Genomic DNA, 13,310 nt, shown 5'->3' on the forward strand with positions numbered 1-13,310 from the left:
GACACGAACATTTGCAAAATATAAAATGATCTGTTTTATTGTAGTAAAGCTGGTTCAAACCAGACAGCAGATTTTTCTAATTTAGAGCCACTAGATGGCACTAGAGTTACATTGTCAGAATACTGTCTGTGTGGGGAAACAACTTAGATTTGAAACGCAAGATTAAAATCAAACATAATGAAAAGAAATTGCGAATCATACATTATTAACTGGTTTTATTTTGGACAGAACACATATATGGCTATGTTTATATTTGTCAGCGGTTACGATATAGCCACCCGGATATCCTAGTTGATGCGTCTATGTTGAAGGTGGGAAATGGAGTTTTCTACCTTGCATCCTTGAATGGCTTTTACGTACTTTTACTTGCGTAAGTGCGCATTCGATAACCCGCGTTACGCATTTGTTGTACGTCGGCTCTCTGTTTGCTCCTTGGAGATTCCCCTTCTTTCCTGGGCTGTTATAGAGGCGGTAAACCACAGTGTCGTTAATACCTGGCGGAGTGAAAATAAAACAGCACATATATGTGTTTTGTCATCGATGTGGGAAACATGCGGCGGCAGCGGTGAGCAGGAAACTAAAGCCTGGGAAGGTTTCGGTGGTTTAAGTACAACCCGGGTAGAACTTATCGTCGCGATGACTGTGAAAAGTTAACGCACAGACGGCTGAAAAACAGGAATAATTCCCCTTCATCCGACTTGAGGTAAGAATTGCCAATTTGTGGGTAGACTTCTTAAAGTGCACAGCTTTCAGACAGCGACCGTAATGTCGACCGAAACCCCGAAGAAGATCGTCTTTGTTTCCAAAGACCCCGGTGTCCTCGGTTCGCGCTGTCTATGTGGGGTTGTTCAGGTTTGATCTATCTACACTGTATATCTGATGGTAATGCTAATGATAGGGCTCACAGCCTTACATCCACAAATACACAGTACTTCCTGTATTAAACTGTGATTACACAGAACTGCTGCTGTGGCTTTCGTTTTAATCAGTCACACTTTATAACACAATAACATTTTTCCTCTGCCTGTCTGTAAAGAGGAGTTGGACAGGTCAGAGGCAAAGGTCAGGCAGATTCATTTCCATCTAGAAATACTATAGAGACACACAGTGTTGTTCTGGACACTTGAGCGAGCTGGATGATATGTGACCTGAGGCTTGAACTTCAGAATCAACAATAAACAAAAAAAGTGTTTACATGGCTTATTTGGGAGTGAACTTGTAGAGGGTAGTCTTATTGTGTTCTGCTTTGAGCATGTCCACTGGAGAGGAAAGAAAAAAAAGAAAAGCTAGTGAAACATCAGGACATTTTGGTTGGTGTAGAAATGACAACTTACAATGTACCGTGAAATCAGCTCACATCCCGTCTTTCCCTTCTTCCCCCCTCTGCGTCCCCAGAGAATAGAAATCCAATCTCCCTCCTGTCTCTTTCTCTCTGGCACCGACCGTGTCAGCTGCTCTATCTGTGGGTGCTGAGTCGCAGGGGGACAGGTGGCCCTTGGACAGGTGCACCCTTAAGTTATATCTGTATTTACAGTATGTCCTGTGTTGTAGTACATCTTAGATATTTGGCTAAACTAAAAACAGTCCCATGTCATAGTACAACCTGATGGTTACTTTTGATCACTGATTTGAGCTTTATGACTAATCCAAGTAAGCTGTTTCAGTATGGCACAGACACATTGGACAGCTCCAAGCTATGCACTCTGGTATCTGGTCTACATCAACACTATGTAACAGATTGGTTTATTTGTAATTTCGGGGGAAGTCATATTTAACCTGACAAACCAGTTTCAGTTTCAACACGTTCAGCTGATGTGCAGGAACACAAGTCACGCTCTGTGAACACACCTTGGTAAGCAAAGTTTACCAGTCCAATAACTGGCCAAACTCTCTGTGTGCTTGGGATTTATTGGTATTTCCTGATTAATGGCTAACCCACTGCTTTCTATGCAGCAAAGTATGCACAGAAAACTATGCAGCATGCGTCAGACCCTGCTACTTCTTATTCTTAGGTGCTCTTTTTCTTTCTTTTTTCTGAATTTGGAGCCAGAATCAGATAGGAGGAATTAGGGCAGCAAAGGGATATGAAGTAGAAGAGAGAGGAGAGGGGAAAAGTTTGAAGGCTTATCTCAGTAATGTGCAGGGACAGCTGAGCAGTGATGAGTGTTGCAGTCACCGCTGTCTTCTTCTTAACCCTTTACTACCTCTTCAGACAACAGCCATGAAAGCCCTCTTTCTCACTGAACCAACACGAAAACATTCAGGTGGTTTGTAAAACTGGTTTGTGGTGTGTAAAACTGTTTTCCCTGCCAAGTGTTTCCACGGAATGATCACGCCTCGGCCTGCCCAGATTCTGTTTCTCACATGCATCGCTGGTCTAGTCATTATTCTGAGATACTATTCACATTAATGAGTGAGACCACTGCAGGCTCGGACTCTATTGAGGCTTATTTAAATCTCTTGAACGCAGCCTTCCAGCTCTTCTCTATGTCTCTTCTCTCGCCAGGCCAGTGCGCCTGCGCTCTGCTGACACTCCAGTAATCCGCTGTTAGGAGGAGATTGCATCCCAGTTCACTCAGCTCCCAGGCTGTCAGTGAGGAAGATTTAAAGCGCGTAGGAAAGCATAGCTACGTAACGGGACATACGATGGGACCCAAAACGTAGCCGATCGGAAGCATTGAACACATGCGATCTGGGACGGAGCAGCTTTACACCGTGTGAGCGGGTCTTGCATCCAAAAGCGACAGCGGGACTGTAGCGAGGATGTGTACTAATATAAGACAGCAAGGCTCAGCATCTGCAGCTCAAAGGCTGGAGAAAATGTGAGATGATCGCAGGCGGTAGATGGTGAACTGTGTTGAGTGCTTCTTCCTGGATGAGACCTTTCTGAAGCGTGTATGTCGCCTCCTGCACGATACTCTACCTGGCCTCTGTAGACCCCCCTTTTTTTTTTATACAAGTACCGCTTTACGTTGCTGTTCATGAGCCAGATCGAAAGCCCACGGGCGCGTGCGTTATCAGTGATTAATAATAATGGAACAAGGGCAACTATAGGTTTAAGCCCACGAGATGGTGCACTGGTCCCCTAATAATCAGCTGATGCGTGTAAATTAAAGGCAAAACAAATCCCAGAATTCAGCTGCTCTCGGACTTCATCCTCAGGGGTTACAACCTATTGATAGGCTGCTCTCCAAACGCATCAATGTGGTGATTGTTCCTGTCAGCTGCTTCGCCTGTAGAGGCTTGGTGTGACAGGTTGGCAAGTTCTCATAAATCCAAGCGCAAGTCGATGAACTAGACTGGCCGGTCTCGGGCTGTGGGATTCGAGGGAAATGAAGTTGTGTGACTCTCAAAAGGGAAACGAGGATCTCCTCCCGTCCTCGCCTTGGCACAGAGCCGCAGCCTGAAAACGGAACATTCCTCCCGGGTGTTTCTGTCGGATATTACGCGGAACTCTTGAGCTGAGCTGTAAATATTTTCATCCCGTGGCAACAGTTGAAGTTTAAAGAGGAGCGTGTTTAAAACTCTTTTCAGTAAACGCTTCACTGTTTCCGGGCTTTCTTCTGGTAACTTCATGTGAGTTGTTCTTTTTTTCTTTTATGAGAAAATCCCAAATTCTGCAAATACCAATACGGGGTCTAATCTCCAAAAAGCCCTTCCTGTGGGGATTTTATCCAGTTGGAGAGATGCAGTTGGAGTGTTCAGCTGGTCAACCTCCACAGCAGCTGTTGGTCAGACTGGATGTCTGAAAGACGAGACTTGGAAATTAGTGTGCTTGAGATTTTGCTGATACCCTTTGTAGGGTGTAGTGCATTTTTCCTTCAGTACCCACAGATTCAACAACTATGAGGACATATTTTGTATGATTTTTATTCTAAGATCGATGCCTCTACTCAGCACTTCAATATGAACCATCATGTTGTTATGATGCCCTGGATGATTTTTTCCCCACTTCTTGAAGCTTATATTTTCCAGAGTCATACTGGAGCCACCGGCAGCTGAAATGCTGAAACACACTAAACGCGTCTATGACTGTGCACGCCTTTTCGTGCTTTTGCTGGCATTCTGATCGCAGGAGAGGGGATCCGGGGATGCGACTGCACGGACCGGGGAGATGTGTCAGAGGGAAAGCTGGAGGAATTACAAGTGGCGCTGAGGAAGACTTGGTGCAGGGTGTTACAAGCTTAAAATCTATAAGAGAGAGAGATTTACGAGCCTCTGTTGTGAGGAAAATTGTATTTTCTTCTCTCTGAGACCAAGTCCTAAATTTGAAGCAGTCCTCCACAGATAAATTACTAGTTGATTTGAGAACATCTTCCCCTGTGCACTGAGAGAAATCCACCCTGCACATTCGGCCTCCTGCAAATTACTCTCATGTTTGGAGTACCCTTATCTTTGTTCCCCTGATGCCGTGTTTTATTATTGTTTTTGCTCATAGTTCTTTTTTGGGAGGACACTTATGAACATGATGTTTACAGAGAATAGAAACACATAAGTTTTAAATGTGTTCAACCCCCCCAATCTCTTCCAAGACTGTGTCCCTCTGAACAAAGCTACAGATCCCTTGTCAAGTTTCGTGCTCTGGGGAAAGGCAAAACAAGCTCACCCCGTTGTCAGAGTGCATTCAGAGACTCATTTCTTCCCACCGTGGCGATGGGGAGCTCAGCCTCGTCTCTCACTGCAGAGACAGAGTCGGACCATGGTTTCCGCAGCACCCCTTACCCATCGTCACCCACTGTGGGCTGGCTCAGGAACAGCCACAGCAGCCCGGTGTGGGGCACCACCTTCATCACACATCAGCAGCAGCCCCCGCTGCCTCACAGAGAGCGCAGGTAAGAGGTAGTGCTGCCTAACCAGCCGGGTGCCAACACATTTCTCAGCTGAGTGCACTTGGCGCTTGACTGGCCTGGCTCAGCCGGTTACTGGGCAAGTTGTGGGAGAAATGTTGTACAAACATATACAAACTGACTTTATTTTGTGGCTGGCATGCTGATGTTGTCTTCAGTATTTTGCCTGATGTGCGTTTTGTGTTTTGTAAAATGACACCTTTTCTCACAATTGTTCTTTTGAGAGAAATCATATTTTTGATTTCACAGTTACTGAGGATTCATGACCCTCACAGTTAGTAATCAAATCTACAGTTTCATCAGAGTTGATCTAATCAAAGCCTACATTTTGATGTTTTTTTCTGATTCCCCCAAAATCTCACTAAGCCAGATTTGTAAACCAAAATCCCACCCTACTGGTTCCCTGTAGCACAGCTGTACAGTATGTGGCACACTTTAGGCCGTGCTGAGTGGATTGCCTGGGCAGATAGATTGACCTGACCTGCCTGTGAGCGATGAAAAGCAGCCAAAGGGTAATTAGAAGATGAGATTTGCTAGCATGCTTTTTTTTTTTTTTAATCAGGCATCAAGACATGCTTATATTCAATGTTATTCATTTTCAAAATGATTAAATGTTTTAGAGCGGATCTTGGTAAGTGGGGCTGCAATGAATAGTGTTTTTTTTTTTTTCCCCCCCTAATTCAGGCAACACTCACATCTGTTGTCCACCCACAGAGGAGCCTCAGTGTGAGTAGTGGTATGTGATTATCAGAAATTATTGGGAGTTTTCAGAACATGATATCTAATTTGGAGCTTCTCCAAGAACAGATTTCTTATTGAATTAGCAGCAGCCAGGTAACTGAGTGAGGTTTATGTCTAGCAGAGCACATTAAATGTGAATTGCAACAAGAGACATACTGTTCATATAGACTTTGTTTCTTAGTTTTGACTGTATGTATAAGATAGGATTAGTTACTGTATTTACAAGAGACACAGTGTTGCAATAATCCATTGTTGCAGGCATTTCCTTCCACGTTTTTAAAGGCCTATCAGCAGTTTGTATGATGTGCAGCACATCCAACAGTTTTGACTGAGTTTCTTCCAAAAGATGATCTTCTCAGCCGCCCTCACAGAAACTGGCTTAGAAGTTTTTCCAGTTTCTCTTCAGCTTTTTTGGGTCGCATCTCCTGAAACGAGAACAGTCAGTGGATATTGACCGCCTGTAGCGTACCGAAGTTGTTGCTGAGTCACTCGAGGCTTCGTGGTTCGGCTGTTAGTTATTGATTTTCAGAGAGCCCGATCACATTTCCTCACAATGGATGTCATTATTTATTCAGCATCACTCTCCGGTTGGGCTTTCATCTTTTTTGATTCCTGCCCACTGCTGTCAATGCTTTCCTTGCAGTTGCTCCACATTTAAGAATTAAAGCTGTCCTGGCTTCACTTCTCTAGGATTTTGAAATATATAGACAGGGACAATTTTAGCCCACGCTTAAGCATGGCTTCATCAGCCAGAGCTCCATGCATGACTGAACTCAAGTGTACAGTGTAGTTCTTACTGTCAGTGTACTTTTGCATCATACAATCAGCTTGTTTTTTAATTGAACAGGCTCTTCACGTGTTTGTTCATCTCTACATCACCAGTCAGGTTTCCCCCTCAGTCAGCTGAGCATATAAACACAGGCAGACATGCACAAATCCACAAATACACACATTTCTGTCTGCTGCTGCAAGGAAGACAGACAGACACACACATACACTGTGCAACAGCACTTGGAACTTGCTTGCTTCTCTACCCGCACTCGATCTCACTCTTACATACACTCACTCATAGACTTATGTACATATACACACTTTTGTGTAAGCCTAACAATGTAGGCAAGCTGTGCTGAGCTGTGACAGAGCATGAAATATAGAAACAGCCGAACACTATGGGCCCTGCTTAACTTCAGCTACATTCATACAGTTTCTTCTCTAATATGTTGTCCTATAAAACCTTTTTCTTTCCATTCTTTTTCTTAGCTTTGGTCTCTGCATGAATGGTCTTGTCCTTGATTTATATCAGTTTGTTTTCATCCAGCAGCAACCCACTGACTTTGGAAAGTGTTTGTGTGCACTGTATCAGTACTTCAACTCTCTAGGTTCTCTCCTGATTAAAAACCTGCACAGCTGAGAGGGGTGAACCTGTGTGAGTTGCAGTGTGTCATAACCTTGCAACCTTTTTGTTTAATTAATAGCAGCACAATGCAGTTTTTTTTTTTCACAGTGCTATTATTGTTTAAGTCAATAGAGTTTATTTTATGTTGGCCTCATCCTGCTTTTGCGTTACGTTGCACATGGTCCTAGGAGTCCTGAGTCCTTATTGTCTGTCCTCTCCAGAATCGATACCAGAGCTTCCACTGTCCCAGCATAATGGATGATGGCGTTCACCGTGGCTCCATTCCCCTCGCTCTCTTTTAATTGGATTAAAACGGGTCCACTTGGATTCAACCAGCATGGTCACTGACGGTGTTTATGTCTGAATTATTTCAGCGCATCCTCCCCTGCTATTGCCTGTCTGACGAAGACAGGGTCATGTCGGGACAGCCTGCAGGCCTCTAGAATAGATTTGGCGTACAGTCTTTGTCTGATAGTGTTGCTGTCTATGAAAAACGGAGTACCGATGCAGAAAAAAATAGCCTATTGGCACGGCAACTGACATGATTGCAGATTCCCCTACTCTTGTTGCCATGGAAATCTGTAGCATATGTTCAGTAACCTAATTCCATTGGGCCCTAGATAAGACCACACATGGGAACCTGGCAGTCTTCACATAGAAAGAAACCAGAGTTTGGGATTTTACTACTACTATAGAAGAATACTATATAGCCTGCTGATTACTCATGTCATCGCCTTGGGATTGGTGTTTACTGGCCTGCCATCAAGGGTTAAATCTGGATCTTACTGGCAGGAAGTAAAACTCTACATTGTGCTGTATGAGAAGTTCTTCTAGCTAAAAGGCAGTGCTGTGTCAGCAGTACTCCTGCCCTCCAGGTTTGGGTGCCCACAGCACTGCGCCCCTGCTATCTCTTCCCCTCCTTCCTCCCTGATTCTGGAGCTTCCTGCCAGCTTCCTGCTTTCTCTTGCTGTGCTCATTGCTACTGATGTCCACTCGAACCCAGTAAGACAGTTTCCCCTGTTTAAAATTTCAAATGTCTCCATCACTGACAGATTTAGGCTTCAAAAATGAGCACTGTTCATAAAATATTCACTGAGGGCATGAATGGAGGTCAGATGCAGCTGTTATTTTGCCTCTTTTCACCCTTCCTGATGAGTATCATCAGTGTGTTATTCAGAAAAAAAAGATTCACACCTTATTATGGTAATGGTCTGATGTTCTTATGTTTGGCATTACCCTGACACATAACATTTGCACAGCACCATCCTTGTTTCTACAGCATCAGACCCTTCTTGTAATGTTCCCTTTTCATGAGACGGATACGTTTGCTTTTAGTGCATAGCCTGAACATAGCTCATTGGAGGAATGTCTCAGCCTAAGGGTGCTTTTTCAGAAGACCTTTTGTTTAATTTGCTCTGGTAGTCTGGTGCCTTTGTGCCACCAACAACACAATAACCTTTTATGAAGCTATTCTGTCAAAAAAAAAAAAAAAGAGTCCCCTTAAAATTTGTGCTGCTTAGTGTCACTTTTATCAAAACTTCCCCAATTATCGTGTTGCTTTCTCCCCTGTGACTAAGGCTTCCCTGTCACAATCCCTTGTATCACGTCACTGGCTTGTCAGAGTAGAAGCTCTTGATCTGTCACTGAATGTGTGGCTGTACTGTAGATACTCCTCTCAGATAAATAGCAGTCAATTCTGCAGACCTGCCAGGTTTTATTACTGGGTTATAATCATGTCACAACATGTTACGCAAACAGGTAGAAGGGAGGCCTTAACATTTAATCTAACCCTGACTCATCGGTTCCTCAGAAAGGCAGACAGAGGAAAATTACCTTTAAGTGATTAAGTTGTTCTCATTTCACAAGCAAGAAAAATCCCACTGCACCGAAGTGATAAAGAAAACTTTTTTTTTTGCCATTGAAACTGCTGCAGACAGGCCACGTTTGTTACTGTATGAATAAATTCTTTTTTCGGTTTCCTCAAGTGTGGTAAAGAGTGTGTGAATTGCTGATCTAATCCCAGTCACTGGAGTTTTTTGGTTGTGTTCAGGCGCAGTAGAATGTTTCAGCATTTATTATCTTTTTTTCATGCCTTGTTGAATCCAAGGGGCATATTGGCAACTGATAAGTCTCATTTTTTAATAACTAGCTCTGCTCCGTTAAACAAGAATCACAACTCAGTTGGCACCGTCTTTCTGTCTGAGAGTGATGTTTGCCTTGAAGAAGTAAAAAAAAACACAAAGTACAAGTAGTAATACTGGCACTCTGAAAACCCTAGGTAATATCCTTATAGCTGGTAGATTAGGTATGAAAAACACTAACTGCATCTCCGTGACTTCTAGGGTTGCAGCTATTACACAGGTTCGTCATTTACCACATAATAACCAAGCCATTGTTTTTTTAACATTTTGAAGCACAAACATTTTATAAACCGCAGTACCTACGGCTCCAGTCCTCTCACGGTTGTGCCTGTAAATATTTAGCTCAAGAGTGACTCATTTTATTAAGGGTATGTTTGCGTGGGGAGTTGCATCTGGAGCCTGTCTCTCAAAGTGAGTTCAGCACAGTCAGGCTACCTCGAGTTATCACACAGAGTGTATTTGTAATACCTGACAACTGATTTTTGCAAAGCCGTTTGGCAGGATATCCGAACAAACCAGGAAAATGCTTACATTAGAAGGGGTGATGTAAGAGCAATAACAAATCAAGTGCATTATCAACAGATCACAGTGGAGCATATTTAATATGACATGAGATCAAACTGTTCATTTCTGTGGGGAAATTAGTTTTGTGGTTCTAAAAAGTAATAACAGCTGATTAAGAGATACAGTATAACACAAGAGGAGGCAGCAGACTAATAAAATGATTCCAAATGATCACAGCAGTAATACTGTAATATAGATTTCAATGCCTTATGTAAACATCAATCTACTAATATCTGTAAGTGCATTGTAAATTATTATATACGTAACACTGTGCAGGGATTACTGAGTGTAGGTTTATGTTATGTAGCCTTAGTGTGATGGCAAGATAGTATGACTGTGATTGTTTATGATATTGATTATTGATCATTTATTAGGCCCAGCTGACCCCACAGGAGCATCTTAAAATTTCTTAAAGCTGTAGAAACCCAGATATTCCACTACTAATGAGCTGTGAAACAAGTCTGTGAAGCTGTAGCAATAGGTGATGTTTTCCCAAATTAATTAGCCTGTTGCTTTAGTTTCATTTGTGCCATTTGAGATAGTCTAAGTTTAAAAGTGTTACAGTAATTACCCAACTTTGAAAATATTTTAATTTTCAGGTCTTTTTTTTTTTTTTTTTTTTTTTTTTTTTTTTTTAGACATCTGTCTTCCTGTCATAGTTCTCATATATTTTCTACAGTGCTGCTAAAGGTACAAACAGTAGCTACAACTGTAAAGTCTACTGACAGACTTGACCCAGCACAGTATGGATTGAATAGATTATGAATTAGGCATGCCAACAGAGGCAAGTGCACTTCACCATGTGTAGCCACTGTTGAGGCATTTAGCTTTACGTTTAATTTACTAGGAAAATACTTCTAATCTTACAGATTTACACTTCTGGCTGGTGGCTTAGTTTGCAGCTAATTTGCCTAGGCATATACTGTTTATGGCTTTTGGTGCAAGCTATACACACTAGCTGCAATGTGCAAAAGCACCACTCTCTGCCCCCGCTGGCTAAGGAAGGGATCACACCTTCCCCTCAGGCGCTGGGCTGAAGGCCAGCCTTGGAAAGACACTGCTAATGACTGCCACACTAAGGCCAAATGTCTCACAGTGAAGCAGGGAGAAGCTGGCGAGACTCGGCTCACTTGATCTCGCAAGAGAGTTATGTGGAGTTTATCCAAGTGGCCAGCCATAGGTGTCCTACACACTGTCACCAGTGTGTTTGTAGACTTACCCCAGGCTTAGCATTGCCTGCAGCCTTCCTGACCCATTTTAGGTACAGGATCATCTACATTCTGAGCCTCTGTGCTCTGTCTGCTGCTTGTGAGCATGTTTTTCTTGAAGACCTGAAGACATTTCAGTCATGGCAGTTCATTTAACTTTATCCCTTCAGCATAATGTTACCGGTGTGCTCGTTTTCACCGAGGGCTTTTGAGCTCACACTCCTTGTAATAGTCTTCCGAAGTGCTATATGATTGTCTTACAGCCAGTGAAGCGTCAAAAAATTGGCCAGAGGTCACTGACGCTCTTACTTAGGAGAATTTAGACTAGGAGCAGGTACTTTATCGGCAGCAGGCTGCAGTGAGGATCTCACTGATGGGCTTTCCAGGGGTGAGATCTCTCTCTCTCTCTCTCTCTCTCTCTCTCTCTCTCTCTCTCTCTCTCTCTCTCTCTCTCTCTCTCTCTCTCTCTCTCTCTTTCTCTCTCTCTCTCTCTCTCTCTCTCTCTCTCTCACACACCACTGTAAACTGTTGGCCTCCTGCCCAGGTCTGCGACACTAAGGAACCAAGCAGCTGAAGTGGGCACTTTTACAACAGTTCAATTGAACACAGGGCCAAGGACAAAAGGTGTGTACGTGCATGTTGTGTATATATATATATATATGTGTGTGTTTGTACGCGCTCCTGTGAACAAGTGGAGCATGTACATGGAAACCATCCTTTTAAGTAGGGTCTCATAGATCACAGGCTATAGTGGCTCATCCTCTGCTGCAGGCTGCACTGTACATACAATAGCATGTGGGCACGTATGCAGCCATGGTGAATTCACAGTGGTTGAAGGTCAGGATTGTTGTTGTAGTTGTTCATCATGTGTTACTTTCATTTGATAGGTGTAATGCTCGCAACAGATAAAGAGATAATTAAGTTACATATTACAAAAATCCTCGCGAGCCTGATCACTTTGATGAAAAGCTCTTACAACGGCTGCTGCAGACAGAAACATAATGAATTTGAACTCCCTGTGCTCCAGCAAGAACCAAATCAATTGCTCTGGCAAAGTCTCCATGTGGCTGGAACCCTGACATTGTTTTCTTGCTGGAGATGAAAGATGTCTGACAGTTCTGAAAATGGCCACAGGGAAGAACCTGTCATCAAACACGAGGTGCTGACACATGTTGTTGGGTTTGTCGTTGCTGTTTCCAGCGCTCAGACAGGCAGGCCTTTGGAGAGCTAAGCACGGTATGAACATGTGCCCCCCGATGCCAGACTTGGACTGTCACTTAACTCATCCATGTTACACTAAACTGCTCAGGGAGTGGGGAATGTGTTGTAGTCTGTGGACACGGCACAGGTTCCTCTGGGATGAATGAAATATTTGTAAAGCATCGTAAAGTGTTATTCTCTGCCATCAATTGTGATGCTTTTTTTTAAAGATTCTTACTCAGGGACTGACACGGTGGCTTGAATAGTTACCAGGAGGATATTGGAGATAGCACCATGGGATGAAAGACTAAGCAAAACAAAAAGCTAATGCAAGTGTGTTTTCTGAAAAAAAAAAAAAAAAAGAAGTGTTTTCCTAGATTTGCTTATTGTTGTCATTGGAAGCCTGAGTTTCCTCCTCACTCTGGGGGTCCTGGTTTATGTTGGCACGCTGACTTCAGCCCATGAGAATAAATGCACTGGTAATGGCTCCTGACATAAAACGCTGGGACTTCTCCTCTCCTTCCTCCTTCCTTTACTTTTGCTGCCCTGGGCTGAGGACACGCACAAACTGAGAGACAGATCTAGTTAGACACTAAAGCAAGCAACTATGCTATATCTACAGACAATTATAGCTCCCGGCCAGCATACACACACACACACAAATACACCCAAAGAGAGACATTAGTATCCCTCCCTGTTGTCATTTTCCAGCTCACCTTAGGTAGGACAGTTGACAAGAGGAGAGGACACTGTGCTGGGAGGGGGAGGTTGTCAGTAAGAGGTTCCCCAGGGTTCTAAAGATTCGCATGGTTTGAAAAGGTTTAATGGAGTTGAACTAAGGGCAATTAGCTGGTCAGGACACATGGCGGTGCAGTGGAACAGAGCAACATCTAGGCTGGCCAACCAGCAGTCGCCCTCACAAGCCTCTTCTATACGTCATCAGTGGCATAAAAATGTCATGTTGACTGGGAGGTTGTTTTTCTCCATGGGCTAATGCGAAAACAACAATTGGTTATCAGAGTTTGGTTTCCAAAGAAAAATAGGCTGTTACCACAGAGAGTATAGACATTTATCAAATAGCCACACACTGTTACTTTCCTATAAAAAAAAAACCCTTTGGCAAAGCAGACTCAGATGTAAGCATAGTTCTCCAAGTAGAATATAATAAAAAGTGATAAATGAGCAGATCAGCGGTCATTTCTGTGGGCAGCAC

The 13,310-nt window shown here is 43.3% G+C and overlaps 1 protein-coding gene across 3 annotated transcripts in view; it reads left to right on the forward strand.

Annotated features, from left to right (window-relative positions):
• Nucleotides 1-370: 370 nt before the first annotated feature.
• The window catches only part of capn15 (calpain 15), a 35,598-nt gene continuing 22,658 nt past the window's right edge, over nucleotides 371-13,310 (forward strand). Inside the window, exon 1 of one of the 3 annotated variants that reach the window (XM_026316296.1) lies at nucleotides 371-703. Coding sequence is in view for 1 of the 3 variants with exons in the window: in XM_026316295.1 (XP_026172080.1) it covers nucleotides 4,654-4,832 (179 nt within the window). In the remaining 2 variants the exon portion in view is untranslated. Of the gene's footprint in view, nucleotides 704-4,653; nucleotides 4,833-11,443; nucleotides 11,522-13,310 lie in introns of those variants that run through there. The other 2 variants (XM_026316295.1, XM_026316297.1) reach the window with 2 other exon arrangements.

Source organism: Mastacembelus armatus, chromosome 19 (assembly GCF_900324485.2).
Source record: "Mastacembelus armatus chromosome 19, fMasArm1.2, whole genome shotgun sequence".
NCBI classification, from domain to species: domain Eukaryota; kingdom Metazoa; phylum Chordata; class Actinopteri; order Synbranchiformes; family Mastacembelidae; genus Mastacembelus; species Mastacembelus armatus.